Raw genomic sequence first — 25,299 nt, 5'->3', positions numbered from 1 at the left:
ATTTTCAATGTTTTTTGCTAAATCGATTGAGGCTACCCATACAATCTGATCTTGCTGTGTCACCAATTCATTTATTTTTTAGTACAAGGAAAATTATTTTGATTTTGGGCACATGCAGTAAAAATGTATCTTTACAAGTTTTTATTTCTTAGTATATCAATTAAATATAATAGAGCGGAGTAGCAAAGTGCGTTTCTGTTGCAGTAACCCCCCCACTTTTTGCCAGACTACTTATGCACTTTGATGTGCCCTGGGTCCCAGCCAATCGGGTTCCCAGGGCCTGTGTTCTTTCCCCAAACCTAACCCAATTGGCATCTCTGGCCACAGGTCAGCCCCTGGTAAATGATACCACAGTTACCCAGGGCACTGTGACCAGGGAAGACCTCTAAGGGCTGCAGCACTTATTGTGCCACCCTTAGAGACCTTGTACCTTTGCGCGCACACACACCCTCTCCCCCTGCAGGCTGCGTGTTTTGGTACAGAACAAAGTGAAGAGTGGACATGGCACACATCCCTGTGTGCCATGCCTACAACCCACTGCCCTGGCATAGATCAGTCACCCCTCTAGCTGGGTGCCCTATGCCAGTGGTGAGGGTACAGGTGCATGAGCCCTGTACCCCTAGAGTGTTTAAGTCCATTCTTAGACATTGTAAGTGCAGTGCTGCCATTAAGAGTATATGGTGCTGGGAGCTTGTCATTACGGACTCCACAGCACCACAATTGCTACACTAAAAACTGAGAGGTTTGGTACCAAACTTCTCAGCACATTAAACCCACACTGATGCCAGTGTCTGGTTTAATGAAAAATGCACTCAGAGGGCATCTTAGTGGGTTCCCTGACTGGTACACACCAGCCTGCCACCACGAGACATGTTCCCGGACTACTAGGGTGGGAGCCTTCGCTCCATGAGCCCAGAAACAAAGCCTTTCCTGGGCGGAGGTGTTTACACCTCCCCCAGGCCAGAAAAAGCCATCTGTGGCAGGGGAGCTTCAAAAGCCTGGCAGCCTTTGTAATGCGGCCCTCAGTCTCTCCTGCTAGCAGGAGCAGGCCCTCTTCCTGTCCCCCCTCCTTTTTGGCTGGAAGACATGCAGGAAAAACTAGCAAGCCCAGAAGGTGTGCCCGCCTCTGCCAACCAGGTTGCAGACAGCAGGCCCTCCTCAATCAAGATTAGGGATTGTGCTCACTCCCCCACATGGGGTGATCTCACCACGGGTGTAATCGCCCTAAGGTCAGTAGCCCATTGGTTACTGACCTCATGACCCCTAAAACGCCCCCTAAATACAGTATTTAGGTGACCGCCTTGAACCCAAGAAGAAAAAGGACGGAAGACGACGACCAGCAGAGGAGACTGCAGAGAACTGACTTGGCCCCAGCCCTACCGGCCCGTCTGCAGTTTCCAGAGATCCTGCGCCAAAAATAGTCTTCTCCTGCAGTCAGCGTCCTCCAGAACCCTGGGCAGGTCTGACTTCCTTCAACAAAGACCGGATCTCCTGTGAACAGCAGCTCTGTTCAAAAGAAACACCAAACAAAGACTCTGAGCCTGCTGAGGAAAAAGAAACCCGACACCTGGAACCACAACTACACGCGTCGCCTACAGCCAGAGTTCAAGTGGCCCACCTTTCCCAGCAAGGTCCCCCAGCGCTCCCGAGTCCACCGTGGGTTGACCGCTCCAGGACTCCCCGACATCGCTTGCAGCCTCTGCACTGAGAGCTCTCCCCACCCGCGAATGGCCCAGTAAGGAGAAATCTGACCTCAAAAGCCCCTCCTGCATCCAGGTGCCATGCGCTCTGGAGAAAGGAACTCTAGGTGCACATACATCCCGAACCCCCCAACTCACCTGCCCAGCTGTTGGTCCCTCCCGGAAGTCTTCCTGGACTGAGCCGGCAGCTAAAAACCAAAACCGAAAATACCCATTGAAAACAGGGCACCCGACACCAAAACAGCACCCTGCACCCAGCCGTCCCTGCGGGTGCACTTTGTGTGCTAAACAGGATCCCCCTTTTTCCCTGAGCCGAACACCAGGAGCTTGGCTCCCACAACCTTGTGGCCTGCTTGCCAGCAGCCACCAACCGGAGGCCCCCTGTTCTCCATTGGGTAACATTGGTCCTCAGAACTCTGCACTAGTGCAGCTGAGGGTGTAATGATTGCATCGTTGACCCTGGGGAAACCCTTGTTCTAAACCCAGAAGCTCAACTCGAAAGACCGATTACTTACCTGGAAACTGTTAACTTAATTTCTCTCCATAGGAATCCATTGACTGTGTTTCTCTGAAAAATGTTGCAAGTGTGGAATTTATTTATATGACAGCAAGAACAATAATTGTGCAAAATTGATTTTACTTACCTTTTCTCTAGGAAATGTCCCAGTGTGATATATAGGCATATCACACTGAGCAGAAAAAGTAATCTCAAAAGTAACGTAAAAGTAACTTGCATGTAATTTTCATTGCAAAGTCGATACAAAGTATATGTACAGCATTTCACAGTATGGCGTTACCAGGAATTCAAACTGTAACCATTTTAATGTACATTTACCATGGCATTTCAAACTGTATATTTACTGCAAAGTATTTATCAACTTACTTGTGCCAGGCTTGCATGGTTCTAGAAAATAAAAGAATATTTTTATACAACACCAATTGGTCTGAAGTTCAGTGTTTGAGTGTGTGAAATCATTTACTGATTGAGTGGGTACAACAAATGCTTAACACTGTCCTCCGATACTGCCTTGCTGCTCGACCACACTACCACAAATGGAGAGTAAGGTTCTATCTGACTTTGCCTCTGCCTACCTTTGGGGTTCCACTGGAATCTGTGCACACTATACCTCATTTTGGTATAGTATATACAGAGCCAGCTTCCTACAAGCGGTCTATGGATTTCTGATAGCCCTTCAACACTTTATGGGTTGCCCTTGCGCACAGCGCGTCCCGCACTTTATTGGCACACCAACTTTGTTTCATTGCAGTTTTTTGGCTTGAGATTTTTAATGTTCACATATTGGTAGTTTGAGGAAATGGGTATTGTTCATAGGGTGTTATCATGCAACCTCTTAGCATGTATGTTCTGTTATACGTTAGTTTTCATAAACTAGGCATGTAATATAAGTAAATAGTTCCACTTTGCTATGTGGTGTGTTAAGAAGAATGTTGAGCAACTCAGCCTTCTGGATCAGCTGTCCTTTTTCTAACCACTTGTTTTGATGCGTCTTGAATGGTCCGACTCAGCTGTTTCCTACATCTCTATCTTTCTTGTACAGTACGATCTTAACCGTAGATGCTAGATCGCGCGGTGAGGCCAGCCCTCCATTATCTTCACTAGAAAAACGTTATTGTTGTGTACTGTGAAATTTTGCACATTGTTATTTTGCACCTTTGTTCGCCTGACGCACTGTTTTTAAACTGGGAATTAAGTCCTTTTTAATTTCAACGTTGGCAACACATGCAATTTTTATCTGTGCTCACCTTTGTATTTGCTTCACATACCGTATAGAGGTGTACCTTAGCTGCTAGGTCGCAGTCCCCGGTCCGTCGCGGCAATTAAGTGCCGATTGTACGGAGGGACGCCCTGCGACCCCACCCACTCATGACCTCAGTTCCGGTCATGGGGTACTTTAGGGCGATGCCATACCGGCCGCGCAACCGTAGATGCTAGATCGCGCGGTGAGGCCAGCCCTCCATTATCTTAACTAGAAAAACGTTATTGTTGTGTACTGTGAAATTTTGCACATTGTTATTTTGCACCTTTGTTCGCCTGACGCACTGTTTTTAAACTGGGAATTAAGTCCTTTTTAATTTCAACGTTGGCAACACATGCAATTTTTATCTGTGCTCACCTTTGTATTTGCTTCACATACCGTATAGAGGTGTACCTTAGCTGCTAGGTCGCAGTCCCCGGTCCGTCGCGGCAATTAAGTGCCGATTGTACGGAGGGACGCCCTGCGACCCCACCCACTCATGACCTCAGTTCCGGTCATGGGGTACTTTAGGGCGATGCCATACCGGCCGCGCAACAGTAGATGCTAATTGCGCGGTGAGGCCAGCCCTCCATTTTCTTAACTAGAAAAACGTTATTGTTGTGTACTGTGAAATTTTGCACATTGTTATTTTGCACCTTTGTTCGCCTGACGCACGGTTTTTAAACTGGGAATTAAGTCCTTTTTAATTTCAACGTTGGCAACACATGCAATTTTTATCTGTGTTCACCTTTGTATTTGTATTCACATACCGTATAGAGGTGTACCTTAGCTGCTAGGTCGTAGTCCCCGGTCCGTCGCGGCAATTAAGTGCCGATTGTACGGAGGGACGCCCTGCGACCCCACCCACTCATGACCTCCGTTCCGGTCACGGGGTACTTTAGGGTGATGCCATACCGGCCGCGCAGCGGGCTCGCCAAAGGCGCGCCAAAGGCAAGCCCATCTGCGCCCGTCTTCGCCAAGACCGCGACCGGCGCTGGCCATACTGTTAGTACCCTCCAGTCTCAATCATAGCTCTGGTCGCGGGAGGCATTGCTAACTCTTCGCTGCCCTCCCTGCACCAGTACGCAACGGCTTGATTTCGCTAAAGGCCCAGACCCTCCGTGCTGTAAGACATGTGGTTATTTACCTCTATGCAATCGGAGTCAGCGGAAGCAATCTCAGACCTACTTCAATGCGTGCCTCTTAAACTGCAGATCATTGGTCAAGCACGTCACGGATATTTGGTCCCTTTTAAGCGACGGCTCCTGAGACGCCATGTTTATTACTGAGACCTGGCTCACCCTGGACACAACGACATCCATCGCCCTTGCAATCCCACCTGGCTTTAAGATGTGCCACGCTGATCGCGAGGGGGGCAAGAGGGGGGGTGGTGTGGCCATCATCTTGAGAGACACTTGGAATATGGTGTCCTCCTCTCCATCGTTCGAGAACGGCATTGAAGGTCTGTTCTTTTGCATTCACTTTAATCCCTCTTTTTCACTGGCAGGCACCCTTATCTACAGACCCCCAGACTGCTCGGTGACGGCCCTCCAGAATTTATGCAGCCTTATTGTTCAACTGTCCGTTAAATACACTAACTTCATGGTGTTAGGTGATTTTAACCTACATGTGGATGATGCTAGCTGTTCACAAGCCAGTCATTTGGTATCCTCCTTAGAGGGCGCCAACCTTTTCCAACTGGTGTCTGCTCCCACACACACAGCTGGCCATACACTGGATCTTGTTTTCACCACTCTTGCTGAGGTTGCTATTGCGCCTCCCTCCCCTTTAACCTGGTCCGATCATTACCTGATCCCCCTTACTTTTCCTCTGCCGGCTCCCAAACAAACTGAAGGCCCCCATTTTATTACTAAGAGAAATTTGAAAAATCTAAACGTGGCAGATTTATGCGACACCCTCCAGGCCACCCTTCCTAGCCTGATTTCAGATCCAAATACCGATGCTATTTCTGTCCACAATTGGATTGCAACGGCAGTGGACTCCGCAGCACCGGCTAGAATTGTTAAATCTACAAGACCATCTCCCTCGGCCCCCTGGTTCTCACCTTCCCTGAAAGTATCCAAGCGTGAATGCAAGAAGCTCGAACGAGCGTGGCGAGCTAGCTATGATGACCAAGCTAAGACTTCTTTCAAAAAGGCCTTAAAAGCTTTTCATAAGGACATCAAAATAGCAAAGAGAGACTACTTCACAACCCGGATTCTGAATGCTGACCATTCAGGCACCGAGTTGTTTAAGGTGGTGAAGTATTTTTTCAACCCCACGGCATTAGTCTAAACTATCTCCCTCTCCTATACTCTGTAACTCTATCGCCCACCACTTTGACAATAACATTTTAAAGGTGTATGATTCTTTTGTTCCACAGTCATCAACAGTTAAATCAGACTCCCCCCCCCCCGCTCCAAGCTTATGACTCCTACCTTTAGCTGTTTTTTGCCTATAACTCCTAAGGAAGCTCTAGTAACGATTCAGAACTGCCATTTCGGTGCTCCTGATGACCCATGCCCGCCCACATTATGGAAAAGCATCTCGGCCCCTCTTGCTGAAATATTTCTCCAGCTATGGAATTCCTCGCTGTCCTCAGGCACTTTCCCCGATCTTTGGAAACATGCCACACTTCCCTTAAAAAAGAAACACAACGGGGACCCGGATGATCTTGGCAACTTAAGACCCATCTCCCTGCTCCGGGCAAAATGCTTGAAAAATTAGTTCAGCGGCAAATGTCCACTTTTATTGAGCAAAGCGGAGCTCTACACGATACACAATCAGGCTTCAGGGCAGGTTTCAGCACGGAGACGGCCCTCCTTGAAGTAGCCGAATCAATAAGATGGTCATTGGATTCAGGAGCCTCCTCCATATTGGTGCTCCTGGATCTGTCAGCGGCCTTTGATACGGTGGACCACTCCATTATGGTCGAGATTACAGGGTGCAGGTTTTGATGGAGAGGCGCTGGCCTGGGTTTCTTCTTGCCTGTATGGTCGTACACAGAAGGTCTCCCTCAGGCCTTTTGAGTCGGCACCTCTCCCGCTTTTGTGCGGAGTCCCCCAGGGCTCGGCCTTGAGCCCACTACTTTTTAATCTCTATCTGGCCCCGCTCTTTTCTTTAATCAACAACTGGGGTTTGAAGGCGATTTCTTACGCAGACGACACCCAGCTGTTTTTTTCCTTTAAAGAGCAGTCCGCTGAGGCCTTCAAAACTTTTAAAAGCTGCCTGCGTGATATAGCTATCTGGATGAACTCCAACAAATTAAAGCTTAACGCAGGAAAGACCGAAGTTATGTTTTTCGGTACGAACCTTATCCCTGAGGCAGACTTATGGTGGCCGGAGGAGATGGGCCCGCCTCCCTCCCCTGCCAACTATATTCGTAACCTGGGCGTAAGATGGGATCCGGATCTCTCTCTTCTGGCTCAAATTCAGCAGGTTTCTGCTACCTGTTTTAGATATTTAAAAAACTTACGGAAAATTTTGCACCTGCTCCCAGAAGATTGTAGGAAAACTGTTGTCCATGCTACAGTCACATCCAGACTGGACTATGCTAATGGCCTTTACTTGGGCCTCCCCAAATATGCCATCCAGCGCCTGCAGCAGGTTCAGAATGCGGCTGCGAGACTGGTTCGGCGCATTCCTTTCCGGCACCATGTCTCTCCGCACCTCCGTAGGCTACACTGGCTACCGGTGGATAAAATAATTATCTTTAAGGCCCTGACTCTGGCTTACAGGGCCTTGCATGGAAATTGCCCACGCTATCTGAAGGACAGATTATGTCCCTACAAGCAGGAGCGGTCGCTACGTTCTAGCTCACTCAACCTACTTCACCCATATCTGTTTAGAAAATCACGACGAGGGGGTAGATCCTTCACGGTCAATACAACCTCCCTCTGGAACCACCTGCCCAACTATCTACGTAAGGCAACTTCAGAATCCTGCTTTCGGAAAGGACTGAAAACGTGGCTCTTTGACTCGGCTTAATCTGGTCTCCTGGAATCCGGCCTTTTCTTTTTCACCTTTACATGCCTCCTAGCTCCCTCTACTGTTAGCGCCGGGACACCCCTGTTTGGGGTAGCTGTCGCGCTCTACAAGCCCCATTATTATTATTATTACGATCTTAACCTGGTGCTCACATTTTTGATTGGTACATCTTTTGTGCCTTTGTACAGTTCTTGGTGTTTGAAACCTGTCATGCTGAAGACAGAGCCACTTTTTGCTGTCAGTTATTCTCTACATGTCAGCGAGCTGTAGTAGCTTGCGGTTCATCCTCAGTTGGCCTCATTGTGCTTCAGACTAGGTCCTCCATTCTATTAAAGCTGGCTCCTCTTTTCACATTGGACAACACATTTCTTAGCTGGCCACCATCCCTCCTCTATCCAGTGAAGCAGGGAAAAAGAGCGCTTCAGTTGGACCCTCACTAAGTTCACAAGACCATTACCAAGGGAAGCCACCAATAACCTAAAGCTGATGGCTATTCGCCTAGCTATAAAAGTCTTCTACTCGCTTGTCTGTGTCAGTGTTTCTTCTAAAGACAGATAACGGGACAACAATGCACTTACACACCTACTTACATTCCTCTTACCGCCCAGCACTCCAGATGCATAATCTGATTAAAATGGTAGGGCACTCTTATTACCTACTATATCTTCTGCAAAAAGAAATACTCATTATGGATAACTAGGATTACAAATAGATGACTGCCTGGTTCACTTTTCTGTGCAGTAAGTATGGATATAGAAGAACAGTTTTATTTTGGAATAACCAGCACATGAAAAATACTGTGGAAATTATTAAAAGTGGCCATCTTTGGAAATGTGCAACTTGTTAAGAGATAATTGATTTTCTTTTCTTTTTAGAACATGCTAATGCTTTGACGTTAATGTTTTGTTTGAGTGTTTCTCTAATTTATAAACACATATTTTCTCCTCAGAAAAAATTTGAAGACCCTAGTAGATTGGCAAACCGAGGAGGTAATCTTTTAAAAGAACAAAGAGAGCATTCTGCACTTCTGAAAAAGCTCCCTAAGGTATAATAGTTGTGGGTTCCCTTATAAGGCTGTTATTGCGTATCAGTCAATGATTTTTATTGATTTGTGTTGTGTTGAGTGCATTGTTTTAATCCTTCTGTGTAGATTAAATGTACACATGAGTTCTGTTTATATTCATATTTGGAGGTAAGTGAATTAATTTTTCTGTTTTGAATCTCCTCATTTGAGTCTTTTAGTACCTTTAGCCAAACGAAATTCCGTTGTTTTTTTGTCATAATGGTTCTTTAGCTCTATTAGGGAAAATATATTGCTAGTATTTAGAATCAGATTAAGGGAATACAGTTAACAGATGCATCATCACACATTCTGCCTACATTCAGTCATCGTGCTTTGCCTTTTGATGCTAGCAGGTTAACGGATACTGTTAGTGTTAAAATTGTGCCTTTTATTGACAAATACGGCATTGTTAGTCCTGTTACTAGAAAAATTGTGCCCCTTTTCTAGCAAAGCGTCAGGTATTCAAAGGTTATGCAATTCAGATGACAACTTACATGATATCTGATCTCCGTTAATAATGGAGTCTCTGTGCACATTGGGGGGTCTCAAGACCCCCGTTTTTCTTTTGATGACCAAATCAAAGAAAACATGCCTATGAGATGCAGCATGTATGTTTTTATGTACTTTTTAGATTTTTTTTTTTTTTTTTTTAAAGTACATCAGTTTAGCTGAAGTCATTTAGCAGTGGCCTCCTGTGTAGCCATACTCCCTCATTCAAGACTTTGTGTCCCCTTCAAGAGTGTCTCTGGGCACTATGGTCCCAAGTAATAATGTTAGCGGGAAGTTTTAATTTTACTGATCTCTCCAGGTATCTGACATGGCTGATTCTACTATGATGAATTCACAGTGAATGTCAGTTGTGGGTGTAAAATTCATAATGGTCTTATAGGCCATTGGTGGGGATTAGTAGAACATCTCTTAATCAGTACACTCCGGTCCATGAAAACCTATTTGGGTGAATGCTGGATAAATGTCGGAGCAGTGGCTGAAAGACTATATCTGGATGCTTAATTAAGATGCCCAATTTGCAATTGACAGTGTATTCTAAAAATAAATCCTTTACAACAAACTGAGGGTCCGAGGATGTGGGAAGAAAGCAAAACTCTTATGTCTGTCATGATGGCTTAGATTGAAATATTTGTATCATTTGAAAACATTTTGGTATTAGAACAGTTGGTTGAGTAATGGAGAGTTGTAGACTTATTCTTTGTCTTCAATTATTTATAAGCAAAAATGTACAATTATTATGTCTGAACAGCTGGAAGAAGAATTGAAGGTTCGCATAGATTCCTGGGAGCAAGAACAGATGATGGAGTTTAAGGTTCATGGGCAGAAATTTATGGTTTTTGTGTCTGAGCAATGGCAGGCCTTTCATGCCGAAAAAGAGCGCGAGAAGCAAGAAAGGGTGAGTCTGAAGCTGGACGAGTAGAGTGAAATCACTAGACTAATTGGAATTTGGTTGTTTTTATGGAAAAATGTTTCTGCATTGTAGAATCTTCATTGATTTTATTTTTATATTTGTTTTCATTTGCAACCAGGTACCTGTTACCAAATAAGACCAATATACATTCAATGTCCACAAATTGCAACAAGGTGGTAATGCATGAACATCCCACCTGGCAGGACTCGGAGGGTTTCCGGGCCCTCCCAATAAGCAATAGGAGTCCTACCAGATTGAAAACGTTATGTCAATTACAGCACCATCGTGCGAATACAAGTTCCCATGGTTGACAAACTGTGGACCCACCTATAAGAAACAGGAACACCCCCGACCCCGCCACCTCTACCCCAGGCGTGCCATGGCTGGGCCTGCTACTAGTTATAAAGCGGTGATCCCATCTCCGAGTCAAGAGGGTGTCGAGTGAAGCCCCACAAGGGCCTTATTGTCCAGACCCTGAAATCCTCTATTTGCTCACATATTTGGGTATTCTACATGCTCTTAGTAAAGATACGCACCCCAGAGGCTTAGTGATACCCATGTACTGGGGGGGGGGAGGGACGAGGGGTGGAGGGGTGGAGGCTCCTAGAGTAAGGAGCGATCAGGATGTTTCAATTCCTCCAAAAATGTCTCCCAAGCCCTGGCAGCTTTGAGGGATCCCATGCCCCTCCTGGCATCTGTCGTACAGCTACACTGGGCCCTCTGTCTCTCCCAGTAGAATCTTCATTGATGGACATAAACATTAGACTAATTTCCTGCTATGTGCAAGGATTCAGGAACACTTTCCTATATTTTTGGTCAATGGAATTAACAGCACAGCGTCTTCTTCCATTGGAAGAATCTCCTTGGGAGTAGATTTCTAGAATGTGAATTGTAATCTTTCAAAATGTCTGTGTTTTTAACTGCATTGCAGCATCTGGGGTGGAAACCTGCCTGCATTAGAGTACAAATGCAGCCTAATAGGCTTGCATTGAAAGAAGTGAAAAAATGAACACTTTGACTCGTATAGTTTCTCTTACCCATAGTGCATTGCCTGGTAGTTGACTCTCTAGAGTCAATACTTTTTTGGGACTTGCGAGTGAACCTTCTTTGAACACTAGAGGCTTTCATTCAGATGTCTTTTTCTGACATGTTTACTCTATTCCTTTGATTCTCTATCAAGTACAGAAATATGTTCAGTTATATTTTTCATGCCACTTGCACCTTTTTTTCTGTCAGAAATCACTTCACTTTGCTCCAAGTGCCCATCATGTGAAAAATGGAAGGCAGTCATAGCCCTACATAAGGTGTTTGTTGTTTGGTTCCTGCCTTTCATTCCTTTAAGTAATCCAGCTTCTGATGGATACATCTGCCAGTGGATTCCTCACCTTGTGAATATCCCCTGCGCCAGCAACATTCAGAAACTTTTGTAGCTCTCCACGACAACAACGTCAGAGGCACGGCTCCGCTGAAGTCACTGGATCCATAAGAAGACCTCGTCGGCGTGATGACATCTGTTCCCTTTTTTCCGCGCTGTCGACGCGAACGGTTTTCTGGGATTCATTGTAGCTTTGGCTAGTTACTTTGTTTTTCTGCTGGTCTCTCTCTCTTCTTGCTTCCTGTTATAAAATGTTGCAGGGAGTGCGGTAAGCACATGTCCATCACGGATCCGCACGAGGACTGTCTGGTGCCTGTCGTCTGATCACGACGTCGAGGGATGCTCTTGCTGCCGCAAGATGAGTACGAAGGCTCTGAAGGAAAGAGGCCAAGTTGTTCATTGCCAGAATGAAAAAGGAGAAGAGAGGTCGAAGATGATCCAGGTCGAAGTCGACGTCTAGGCATGCTTCGAAGTCCAAGAAGCACAAAAAGAAGAGGCATGGTTCTCGACATCGTTCGGATAGAGAAGCGGCTCCGAGATCGACCTCTCCTTCTCGACGTCGTAAGGACTGTGTCTCCTTCTCCTGTCTCTGTTCCTGCCTCTCCTGTTGGCCTGACCTCGCCTGCGGCTTCACCGGAGCATTCTCCGGCTCCGGATCAATCTCCGACGCTGGTTGAGGAAGATTGGGCTCCAGACGAGTCTTCGACTCCGATGGCTCCACCGTCGGCGCCGATCGGCCCGAGTCCGGTTATGCCTCAGCCTGAGCCATTTCCTCCCTTTCCAGGCCCGGGTCAAGATCCAACGCATTATTTAAATGCGATGTATGGGGTCTTAACTAGAGCAATGTAACCCTCTGGAGCGCCTTCGGGCCCCATGGGTCCAATGGCTTTCAACTTGGGAGTTCCTCAAGCCTACGCTCAGGCTCCTTTTTATGCCTTTTCCCCCAGTGACGCCGTCTTGGCATTTCCTGGCGCCGAGGACATAGACACCGCTTCCATTTTCACCGGCTCCGGCTCGACCTCATTCGACTCCGGCTGCTCCTCTGGATCCAGGTTCGACGCCGGCTCTGGCGGAGTCGGTTATGGCGCCACCGACGCCTGTTGTGAGGATTAGATCCAGGAGAGACGCTCAGAGTCCTGGAAGAACAAAGGTACCAGGCTGAGGAGATGGAAGAGGGTGAGCTCATGGAGACTGATGATTTGTTTGAGGAGTGTCTTGGATTTGTCACCAGAATGGGAGATTACTCCTCCGGCTGATACTCCATATAAAGATGCGGCTCCCTACCACTCTGTTATTAAAAAAGAAGCGCAGCTTTTGGATCTGCAGCTACCATCTGCTGAGTTCAAGCCGAACATCCTCACAGAGGTTTTACATTCCCCCTCCTCTGTGTCGCTTGCTTCCATTTAACCCCTTCGCTGCCAGGCCTTTTCCTCCTCCTGTGCCAAGCCTTTTTTTGGCTATTTGGGGTAGTGCGCGATGATGCCCCTGTAACTTTTTGACCACATAAGGTATCCACGCCAAATTTGCGTCCTTTTCTTCCAACATCATGGGGATTCTAAAGGTACTCAGGGTTTGTGGATTCCCCTGGAGGGGTCACAGAAATGAGCCAAAATACAGCAAAATTGTTTTTTTTCTGAAAAATGGGAAAAACGGGCTGCAAATGAAAGCATCTGGGTTTTTCCCTGCAAATGTTATCAAAAAAGGGTTTGTGGGGTTGAAATCACAATTTTCCCAGCTTTTCGGGGATACCAGACATTTGTCAGAAACCCAACATTTTTTACACCGTTTTGGCATTTTTCTGGGACATGGCCTATTTTTGCTATTTTTTGTGCTTTTGACCTCCTTCCAGTTAATGGTAGAAATGGGTAGAAAAGCAATAATGGACCTTGGAAAGCTAGACATTTTAGACAAGTAGACAAAATTCTGAATTCAGCAAGTGGTCATTTGTGTAGATCCATCAAGGTTTCTTTATAGAAACTAACAGTTAAATATAGGATAAATTGAAAATTAGTTGAAAAAAACGGCCTTTTGTGTCCACGTTTTCACCTGTAACTTCTTCTAATTTTGACAGCTCTTTCAAAGCAATATACCATTACATCCGCTGGACATTACTGGTTGTGGGGATATATAGGACTTGTAGGTTCACCAAGAAGCCAACTAACCCAGAGCCAAAAACTGAGCAGCAACTTGCAATGGTTTTTTATTATGTACCGGGTATATAGTAATTATTCTGTAAAAATGTGTACATAGAAAAATCGGTATGAAAGATACCTATGTATTTCTGAAATGGGAACAAAATATAGAGTTTAGAAATAGTAGATATTTGCACATTTCTGAAATTGGGAATACTCATACTAGCATGAGAATGATCAGTAATTTTTTAGACTGACTTCTTTTTTTACACGATCTTTCATTTGGAAGGCAGAAATGCATCGAAAGTCAATAGATAATAACAGTTCCTTTACAAATCTGAATTACCCTAAGTCGCCCGATAAAAATGGTACCTCACTTGTGTGGGTAGGCATAGTGCCCGCGACAGGAAACGGCGCAAAACGCAACGTGGTCACAACTCAATATCGCAGTGAAAAATTACCCTTTTTTGGCAAAGTGCCTAGCTGTAGTTTTTGAACCCTAGCTCTGCGGGCACCTTGGGAAACCTAGCAAACCTATACATTTGTGAAAACTAGACACCCATGGGAATCCAGGATGGGGTGACTTGACTGCCTCCCACCAGGGTCTGTTACCCAGATTCCCTTGCAAACCTCAAATTGTCAAAACACATTTTCCCCACATTTCTGTCGTGGAAAGTTCCGGAATCTGCCTGGATCCACAAATTTCCACCCACCCCGCGTTCCCCAAAGTCTTACGAGAAAAACGGTACCTCACTTGTGTGGGTCGGCCTAGTGCCCGCGACAGGAAACGGCGCAAAACGCAATGTGGTCACACCTCAATTTCGCTGTGAAAAATGACCCTTTCTTGGCAAAATGTCTAGCTGTAGTTTTTGAACCCTAGCTCTGCGGGCACCTTGGGAAACCTACCAAACCCATACATTTCTGAAAACTAGACACCCGGGGGCTTCCAGGGAGGTATGGCTTGTGTGGATCCCCCAATGTTTCCTTACCCAGAATCTCCTGCAAACCTCAATTTTAGCTGAAAAAATCACATTTTTCACACTTTTGTGTGGGAAAGTTGTGGCATCACCGGGCTCACTCAAATTTCCCACCACCCAGCGTTCCCCTGGGTCTCCCGATAAAAATGGTGCCTCACTTGTGTGGGAAGCCCAAGGACCCGCGACCGGCAAGGGCCCAAAACGTAGTGAGGCTACATCGGGTTTCCTCCCCCTTACCCTCCTTGCCAAGGTTACTGCTCTGAGGACCATCTGCTTCTCCTTAAGAAAGAGGTTCTAGCCTTGCTTCAAAAGGGTGCAATAGAGGTGGTTCCGGAGCAGGAAAGGGGTCAGGGATGCTACTCCCGGTATTTCCTGATTGCCTAAAATGACGGCAGATTGCGTCCAATCCTGGACCTCAGAATCTTGAACTTTTACCTGAAACAGGAGAAATTCAAGATGCTGACTCTTGCGCAGGTTCTTCAAGCGTTGCAGCAAGGAGACTGGATGGTGTTGCTCGACTTGCAGGACGTGTACTTCCATGTCCCAATCCTGAAGTCGCACAGGAAGTATCTCCGTTTTACGGTTGGGTCGCAACATTACCAGTTTGCGGTCCTCCCGTTTGGTATTACTACCGCACCTCGAGTCTTCACAAAGGTGATGGCAGTGGTGGCTGCTCATCTCAGGAGGTCGGGGATTCCAGTTTTCCCCTACCTGGACGACTGGCTTCTGAAGGCAGAGTCCCCAGAGATGGTGCAGCATCATCTGCAGGTAACATCTCAGCTGTTATTCGACTTGGGTTTTTCGATCAATGTGCCCAAATCTCACCTGGTGCCCTCTCAACGCAACCTGTTCATAGGGGCGGTACTGGACACTACTGTGTGTCGAGCATTTCCTCCTCCACAAAGAATTCTCGACATTCAGGAGATGGTCCCTTTATTCCACAATGGAGCGTTTGTTCCAGTTCTGAAGGTCCTTCGCCTGCTCGGTCTGTTCGCTTCCTGCATTCTGTTGGTCAACCATGCACGCTGGCACATAAGGGCGCTCCAGTGGTGCCTCCGCAAGCAGTGGTATCAGCACAACGGGGATCTCAGGGAGTCGATCAAGATCTCCAGAGAAGCTGCAGCGGATCTATCTTGGTGGAGCGTGGAGGGCAATCTGTTGCAAGGAAAGCCCTTCCATCTGCCTCCATCGGTGGCCACAGTGATAACGGATGCCTCCACTTTAGGGTGGGGTGCTCATCTGGGGGATCAAGGGTCTTTGGTCTCCAGAGGAAAGGTTGCTTCACATCAACCTTCTGGAGTTATGGGCGATTCGTTTGGCACTCAAGGCCTTCCTCCCTTCCCTTCGCGGCCAGTCTGTTCAAGTCCTGACGTACAACACGACCGCGATGTGGTATGTCAACAAACAGGGAGGAGTTCGGGTCTCTTTGTCTCTGCAGAGAGGCCTGCGTCTATGGTCCTGGGCTCAGGGCCATCAGATTTGTCTGATGGCAAATCATCTGGCCAGGGTGTTGAACGTACGTGCAGACAGTCTCAGTCGGTATTTCTCCGCCGACCACGAGTGGAGGCTCCATCCGGAGGTGGTTCGTCACGTCTTTCGGACGTGGGGGACACCTCGGGTGGACCTGTTTGCCACCCGCGAGAACGCGCACTGCCCGTCATTCTGCAGTCTCCAGTTTCCGATGCAGGGGGCGTTGGGGGACGCGTTTTAGTTGAGTTCCTTTACGCGTTTCCTCCCATATCCTTGATTCCTCGGGTTCTGAGGAAGATTCGCCAAGACCGGGCCCAAGTTCTTTTGGTCGCCCCGGATTGGCCAAGAAGGGTGTGGTACACAGATCTTCTCCACCTCCCCTCGTGCCCTCCGCTCTGTCTCCCTCCGAGGGCACCTCCTCTCGCAGTCGGAGGGGCAGGTTCTACACCCCCACCTCCAGAGCTTACACCTTCATGCCTGGAGATTGAACGGGGAACCGGAGTTCTTTCTCTCTCCCACCTGATGTGGTGGACGTTATTTTATCGGCCAGGCGACACTCCACCAAGTCCATTTACTCCTACAGTGGTCTAAATTTGTAAAATGGTGTGGAGAGAGGTCCATTGACCCTTTAAAAGCCCATCTTTCTAATGTGCTCCAGTTTGCTCTTTCCTTGGCTCAGCAGGGCTGTGCTATGGCCACGGTCAAGGGCTATCTTTCGGCTTTATCGGCTTTTCTATGCCTTCTGGATCAACTGTCGCTGTTTAAATCTTCGGTTGTTCTGAGGTTTATCAAGGGCCTTACAAACCTGTTTCCTCCCACTCCTTTTGTAATGCCACAGTGGGACCTTAATCTTGTTTTAACCTTTCTGATGGGGTCCCCATTTGAGCCTCTACATAGCTGTCCTTTGAGGCTGTTGTCCTTTAAGGTGTTTTTTCTTGTAGCCATAACCTCGGCAAGGAGGGTGAGGGAGCTCCAAGCTCTTAGTTCTAGACCCCCTTTTCTTACATTACATGCTGAAAGGATGGTTCTTAGGACCAGGGGTGCCTTCCTGCAAAAAGTTGTTACTCCGTTCCATTTGGGGCAGTCTATTACTCTCCCTGTTTTTTATCCACCTCCTCATCCTTCCATCGCCTGGACCCGAATAGGGCTGTGAGTTTTTATCTGGACAGGACTAAATACTTTCGTCTAGATGATCAACTCTTCATTGGCTACGTTGGTCATTCGAAAGGTAGGGCGGTGCACAAGCGCACACTATCGAGATGGATCATCCTTGCCATCAAGATCTGCTACGCCCTGGCTGGTAAGACTCCCCCGGAGGGCATTAGAGCTCATTCAACTAGAGCAAAATCGTCTACATCTGCTTTGGCCCTGGGTGTTCCTGTGGCAGATATTTGTAAAGCTGCGACTTGGGCCTCCCTCCATACTTTCGCAAAACATTATTGCTTGGACTCCGAGATGAGGAGGGAGGGCCACTTCGCGCGCTCTGTGTTGCAAGACTTTCTGGTATAGGAAGGTGGACACCCTCCTCCGGGAGTGGGGACTGCTGTGGGAATCTATTCACAAGGTGAGGAATCCACTGGCAGATGTATCCATCAGAAGAACAAGTTACTTACCTTCGGTAACGCTTTTTCTGGTGGATACAGTATCTGCCTGTGGATTCCTCACTGGCCCCCCCGCCTCCCCGTTGTCCACCCTTGTATACCTACAATAGTGATGTTTCAAAATTCATTTATTACTGTCAAAGGAAGAGTGCTATTTCTTTTGCCTTTCTGTGTTATCTTCACACTGTTATTTTGTGTATCATGTACTGTGTATACTGTATATATATTGCTGTCCGTCCATGTGCCTCGAAGGCATGGAAAAAAGGGCGGAACTGAAGTCATCACGCCGACTAGGTCTTCTTATGGATCCAGTGATGTCAGCGGAGCCGCGAGCGGAGCCGTGCCTCTGACATCGGCGTGGAGAGCTACAAAGGTTTCCGAATGTTGCTGGCACAGGGGATATTGACAAGGTGAGGAATCCACAGGCAGATACTGTATCCACCAGAAAAAGCGTTACCGAAGGTAAGTAACTTGTTCATTTGTAGGAAAAAGTTCAAAAGAGATCTGAAGGACTAGGGAGGTACAAAATTGAGGGCATAGTGCAGGAAATGAGGAAAAGAAGAAGAAAAAAGAAAGATTGGAGAAATCTGCCTCCATAGGAGAACCTGTCACCTTCTGACCATAGGAGATCTAAAGAGATGATGTAAAGTGGCAAGAAGCAGCATCATTGATAATATTTTTATCATCTAAGCCAACGATGTGCTATGAGGAATTAATAGGTGTCGATACTACTTGATGTTTGTAGGAAAGAACTACATTTTGACTTGTCTCCCCCCCCCCCCCAACCTTTTTGCCTGGTAAATGATGTAGCTTCGACTAGAAGTGCACTAGGTTCATGCTAACAAGGTTTCCAGTGCCAGATCTTTCCTAAAACTGCAATTGTTGGCAAGACCTTTAGCACCCTCCAAGTTCCTTGTGGCAGCCTTGGTACCTAGGGTTTGAGGTACTAAAGAGGACCCCTAAGGGCTGCAGCACAAATTATGCCACTGCAAGGGACCCGTCACCAAGCACATGCAAGACTGCCATTGCAGGCTGAGTGTCTTGGTGCAGACAAAAGTGAAAACTCGACATGTCAGACATACCTGTTTGCCATGTTTTCTATCACTGCAGATATATTTGTAAGTCGTTCCTACACCAGGCCCAAAAGCCCTGAGGCATGGTGCTGAATATTACATGCAAGGGGGATACCTGCATGAGCAGACATGCCCATGTGCGGAACAGTCCTATTACTGCCAGTAAACTTTAGTATGGAAGCAATTTTAAAATATGTACTGGACACTGGTGAAAACGAGTTCCCAAGCTACATAATGACTTCACTGAAAATAGGTATGTTTGGTATCTACCAAATACTTGCACAGAAAGGGCACCCGAGAAGCTGCCACCTTCTTGTGTGCTAGCTGACTGGTTTCTTCCAGCCTGCCACCCGGGACACTGTTCTGACTTCCTCTGGTGAAAGCCCTCTGTACTCAGGAGACCCAAAACAAAAGCCTGTCCGGGAAGAGTGTCACCCCCTCCTACAGTCTGATTAGCCTTCCTAGAACGGCAAGCTTCAAAGAGCTGCCCCCTTTGAAATGTGAATCCCGCTTTCCTCACAGGAGAGGAACCTGTCCCCTTAGTCCAGAGCCCCTTTCGCACATGGACAGGCGGGAAAATTAGCTAGTCATGGGCTTTTCAACCCCAGATTAGTGCCACTACTAAGGTGCGCTAAACTGAGGTGGACACAACTTTTAAGAAATAGCAATCTTAGTGAGCGCATAATCAAGAATTCGGGGACGGGGTTATGCCAACTTCCCACAGGAATACACTATGCATCTTATTTTGATATATCCTGTAACGAGCCAACATCCTACAATGTTACTTTGAAAAATGCAAAGATTTTCTTGTTTACAATGTTGTTTAACCAAAATAGACTTTTTTTTTTAAAAGCCAGCCGTCTGAACGCCCATACTCTCATCCTCCACTTTCTCACCGTCAAACGATGTATAGTCGACAGCACAACAGTGTCACAAGACACTCGTTCTTCAAGATCACGACACTCAAGCGACTGTGACCAGAATTCTTTCAGCGTGCGAGACTGTATTCAAGGCATTTGCTCATTTAATGCTTTAAATCTCAACTAACAGTCAGAGAATTTCCAACTACTATCATCGGCGTCACCACTGCAGTCGCACCAGTTGGTGCATTCATTGTCTACAGTCCTTTTCTAAGGATTTCTTCTCATCAAGAAATGTCACCCAAGATGAATTGAGGATTTCAACTTCTTCCTCATCACCAAGGAAGAAACTTGCGGCTACTGAAATTGGGAGTGCCTCAAGGCATCCTCTCAAAACCAAGTTCAGTTCTATTTATTTGCTGAATTCTGCTCTTCCTATATATCCATTGCGGCAGATCATTCCTTTTGAAGACCCTTTGCAGTCGCCTGTCCGGCCTCCTATTCTGTCTCATGCAAATTGGGTCTCAAGAACATGTATCCTTTGCGGAGGTTGAAAATCGCTATGCCATCCCAGAAATCTCTAGGGTATCAGACGAGTAGAGTTTTGACGTTACAATGCATTGCAGAAAAGAAAAAGTATACCTCTTATTCACAGCTAAGATCACCATATTTGGTCACAAATTATATTCTATTATTTGTCGTCACTTGCTAATTCGCTGTCCAGAGGATCCCTGGTAGACGACATTAACTTTTTAGGATGTGCTTGCTAGAAGATTGGAAAAATTAAATATTCAAATGGAGACTTCTCAGCCAACATGAGTCACACAATAGACACTCCAACCAAGGGCATCAGAAAAAAAACTGCTTCCGTTAGTCCTAGGGCCACATAATATTGCTGAGGAGACAGAAAAAGATGCAACGCTTTACCTTATGAAGAAGTTGAAATAGTCACAAGTAGATCCCAAACTAATCTTTTATCGTCACATCTGTTAGTCGTGTGTATGCTTAAACACTGGGGTCAACAGCCCATGCAGAGAGGTAAGATAAAGAGACTTGATATCAATACCAGGGCATAGGTACACCGGGATCTCCCATGGGCTTCAGCATGTATTGTGCCACCCATGGGAGTCCACTCAAACTGTGACTACAGGCCTTCTATTGCAGCCTGTGTTAGTTGGTGCTTGCACTTATCACGACAGATATAAGTTTCCTTCTATATGAGGTCACTACACTTAAAACCTATAAGTCGCCCCTATTGCAGGCTCTTCAGTACTGAGGGCAGGGCTCTTGCTTATGAGTGTGAGGGTGCCCCTGCATGAGCAGGACTCCTTTACAAACCCGAAGTCGATTCTCCAGGCTTTGTATCTGCGGTCAGCCATTTTAATACATTGTAGTGGACATCAGTCCTTACGAGATGTCTAACAATGTAGTGTCTGCACCAAACCCAGTCATGTTTGGTATCAAATGTGTTAGTCTCCAACCCCAGCTCCAACTCCGCCATCACAAGACCTCTGCGACTCCCTAGCCGGAAGATCGCAGACCTCCACGACCGCTTCAGCTACCAGGCCCCCCCCCCCCCCCCCCCCCCGGACAGATGCAGACACCTCAGACTCACCGCCCCCCAGGCACATTGACCCTCTGCTTTCCTGGACCCACGTCAACAACGAAGACCATCAAAATTATGAACACCATCCACTCCGGTTCACCATCAGACCCATGCCCGCACCACATATTCAACAAAGCAAGCTCCACAATCGCACCCCTTCCCCGCAAAATCAACAGCTCCTTCAAGACCGCCACCTTCCCGGAGAGCTGGAAGCACGCCGAGATCAACGCCCTACTCAAGAAACCCAAAGCTGACCCCAAGGACCTCAAGAACTTCTGGCCCATCTCCCTCCCGTTCCCGGCGAAAGTCATTGAGAAAATAGTCTACAGGCAACTTACCACCTTCCTCAAAGAGCAACATCCTGAACCTGTCCCAATCTGGATTCTGCAGCAACCACAGCACCGAAGTAGCCCTCATCGCCGCAAGTGACGACATCAGGGCCATGATGGACAACGGAGAAACCGCTGCCCTCATCCTCCTGGACCTCTCGGCCGCCTTCGACACAGTCTGCCACCACACCCTCCTCACACGCCTCCACAAAGCAGGGATCCGCGACAAAGCACTGGACTGGACCACCTCCTTCCTCACTGGCAGAACCCAGAGTGTCCGCCTCCCCCATTCAGCTCTAAAGACACCAACATCATCTGCGGCATACCCCAAGGATCGTCCCTCAGCCCGACACTTCAACATCTACATGATACCGCTCGCCAATATCGCCAGATCGCACAACCTCAACATCATCCATTACTCCGACACCCAGCTGATCCTCACCAAGGCCCCCACCACCTCCAAATCCAGCTTCCACGAAGGAATGAAGGCCATCGCCGAATGGATGACGATCAGCTGCCTAAAACTCGCTTTACCCCCTCTGTACTCTTGGTTCCCGCCATACAGAGTCTGACAGCTACATGTCCATATGGCTCTGTTCTGTTAATACTATGAACAAAAATCTATTAAATGTCTTTTGTGGTCCAAGCACGCAGCAGGGAATTTTTCTAATGTTTGACTCCAATTACGATTCCTATGATTAGAACCAAGACTACAGGAATGCAACGTTATAATCTTGCATTCGCTTTACCCAGATATAAAAATGTAAAAGGTCATGTTGCACCTTAGATCTTTTGCTTTTTTCATTTGTGACATGTAATAAGCATTCATTTGGAGTGAACCTTTGAGAATGTTAAGATAAGTTGCACTTTTCTAAGAGCAATGATCTTTAGTAAAACCGAAGTAGAGCTGGCATGTATCTACCACATACATGGTGTATCTTCCTGTTTTGAATCTACTTCATTAACTAATAAGGGCTTGGGAGGATATCTGGGTTCTGTCATCTTGGTAGTGCAGAGAAGGTTTTTTCAAGCTTGGGTATGAACCACCAGAACAGTTGCTTATGTTTCTTCTACTAGACACTGAGCTGGCTACTTTGAACTCATTGCTTAGTGTTGCCAAGCATCAAAGAGGCTTAATGCGTCCGATGCATTGCAGTCTGCACAGCTATGTATAACATTGGCAAGCAAAATGTCAAAATGTCTATCGTGATGGTATTAAATGTGTGCACTTTCTCAATCCCTCCCTTTTGCAGTCTCAGTAGAAACTTGATTATTTTATTGACTGTTGTTGTATTTGTTTTCTCAAGGCACTTCTCAAAGTAAAAAAAAAAAAATGATCTCTGTGCCTTAATCGCCTTCTGTAAGTGGGAAGGATGGAGCTAAATATTTAATTTGTGAGGTGAAAAACAGCTCACATACAGACTCTTGTTAGTAGCAGCAAGAATGTCAATTAACTTCATGCCCCATCCACCAGATACATTTCATCCATGACCATATTCTGCACTGATCACAAACGATTATACTTTCCCTTATGTCGTCTCCTCAAGAGATGTTGGTTATATGGGAGCATTATTCTTTCCTCACGATGGCACCCGCCAACCCTTTGCTACCAACTTATACTCCAAAACCTTCCCGTTTTGAAGGGTCACTGTTCATGGTGCAGCTAATTGGTCTGAAATGAGCCACAAAGCTAGGACATTGGCATTTACTGCTTCTTTTAAAGGCTTTGCAAGAATTCTAGCTTTAGATGGTGATACCAATCCCACATATCAGAAATAGAATTGCAAAAAAAGTTGCTGTCTTTGATATTTGTTCGACTCAGTCGAAGTGTATCATACAGACTACATATATTGGGTAACATGATCCTTACTAGTTTGCTGGTAATCCATCATAAAGCTTGTTGTGATACACATAGTAAGTTTCACGTTGACCCTACAACTTACTTCAAGCAACTAAAATATCTGATTCCCGTCTGAAATGAATAAAAACGGAACTAGCACTGTTTAATATGCTTAAATAGACAAATGGCACTCCCTCATTCCCGCAAAAATGCTATTAAGCTGTTCACATAAGAATAATTGAGCAGCGTAGGCAAAGCTGACGGCATCAGGTAAGGTACTCTGATTTGGAAAATAATCTGTTCTAAATACTTGAACTGAGCAGGCGTATTACCACATCAGAAAAGTGTCTGCATGTGAGAAAGTGGGTTTCTGTTGCAGTAAATGCTCCCCCACCCTTTTTTTGTTTGGTTGCCAGACTACTGATGTTCTTTGACTTAATTTGCTCTGGGGCCCTGCCAATCAGGACCACATGGCCTGTGTTCTTTCCCCAAAACAAAACCCAATTGACAACTCTGGCCACAGGTAGGCCCCTGGTAAATGGTACCCCATGTACCCAGGGCACTGTGACCAGAGAAGGCTCCCAAGGGCTGCAGCACCAATTGTCACCCTTGGAGGCCCTGTACCTTATCACAAACACACTGCCTTGCAGGCTGCGTGTCTTGGTGCAGATCAAAAGGGAAGTCGACATGGCACACATCCCTGTGTGCCATGCCTACCAACCACTGTCCTGGCCTAGGTCAGTCACCCCTCTAGTTGGGTGCACTATGCCAGTGGTGAGGGCACAGAAGCATGAGCCCTGTGCCCCTACAGTGTCTGAATCCATTCTAAGACATTGTAAGTGCAGTGTACAATTAAAGAGTATATGGTGCTGGGAGGTTGTCATTACGAACTCCAAAGTACCATGATGGATACACTAAAGTCTGGTTAGTTTGGTATCAAACTTCTTAGCACATTGCACCCACACTGATGCCAGTGTGGGTTTCAATGTAAACGCATGACAGAGGGCATTTTAGAAATGCCCCCGTGAACTCTACCCACAACCAGTGTCCCAACTGAGTGGCTGCTTAGTCTGCCACCCACCAGACATTTTGCTGGACCCCTGGGTTCGAGAGCCATCTGCTCTCGAGGGCCTGCAACAATACACATCCTGGGACGAGGTGCTAGGTCCCCTCCCCCAGGATGGGCAGGGGAAGCTTCAAAGGCTTGCTGCCTTTGTGAGCTTCTCCAGACTACTTGCTGTACTCAGCAACTGGTCCCCACTGGTTCTTCCCCCCCCCCCACTTTGGGCGGGAGAACTGGCAGGAAAAACAAGTGAGGAAGAGGGGTGTGCCCAGCTCTGCCAACTCCACCCCTAAGGTGGGGAGGCGAGGTGAAGCACATCCTAGAGTTTCCGCCATCTTGAGGGGGGGACCCAGCCAACCAGGGACAGGCTCCTGCCCCCCTCCCACTGGAGAGTGGCAGAATAGGGGGTGCACCCACCCAAGGGAAGGGACCCATTGGTCCCTGCCCTTTACCTACCTATAACGCCCCTAAATTCAGTATTTAGGGGCACCCTGAACCTTCCTTCCTCAGATCCAACAACCATAAGAAAAGGACGAGAAGCCGTGCAGAGCTAACGAGGATGAAGCCCACTGACTTGGCCCCAGCCCAACAGGCCTGTCTCCCCTCAAACCTGCTCCTGCGAATCCCCGGCGTGTCCAGTGGCTCGTAACCTCAAAAAACCCCGGAGGACCTGCCTGCATTCACTTTCCAAGCTGTTTCTCCCGTGAACACCGGACGTGTTTAAATTGCAGCTTCTGGTGCCAGCCAGAAACCGCAAATCCAGAACACACTGCACCCGCCAAGCCCGCCCTTGTTTGAGTGAACAAACCCCACGAGGAGGTCCCCCCGGCGATCCTGACTCGAGATCCGGCGACCCCTGACCAGCCTCAAACCTCCATACGACACCTGCAGCCTCAATCCAGAGGACCCCCCCTACCGCGACCAGAGCGGGTAAGAGAATTCGACGTCCAAAGGCACTCCTGCACCCAACGGCCCACGGCCTTGTGTGCCCAACCCAGCGGTGCCTAACCATCCCTCTACATCCCAACTTACCCCTCGAAGTGGTG

At 47.1% G+C, this 25,299-nt stretch overlaps 1 protein-coding gene across 2 annotated transcripts in view; it reads left to right on the top strand.

Annotated features, from left to right (window-relative positions):
* Nucleotides 1–25,299, top strand: part of PRC1 (protein regulator of cytokinesis 1) — a 558,854-nt gene that overhangs the window by 212,308 nt on the left and 321,247 nt on the right. For both annotated transcript variants that reach the window (XM_085644386.1, XM_085644387.1), the window contains exons 9-10: nt 8,394–8,489; nt 9,766–9,912. In XM_085644386.1, coding sequence (XP_085500512.1) covers nt 8,394–8,489; nt 9,766–9,912 — 243 coding nt within the window. The remainder of the gene's footprint in view (nt 1–8,393; nt 8,490–9,765; nt 9,913–25,299) is intronic.

The sequence above is a fragment of the Triturus cristatus genome, chromosome 3_1, assembly GCF_964204655.1.
Source record: "Triturus cristatus chromosome 3_1, aTriCri1.1, whole genome shotgun sequence".
NCBI classification, from domain to species: Eukaryota; Metazoa; Chordata; class Amphibia; order Caudata; family Salamandridae; genus Triturus; species Triturus cristatus.
Note: the sequence above shows the minus strand (reverse complement) of the source record. Positions and strands in the feature narration are given on the sequence as shown.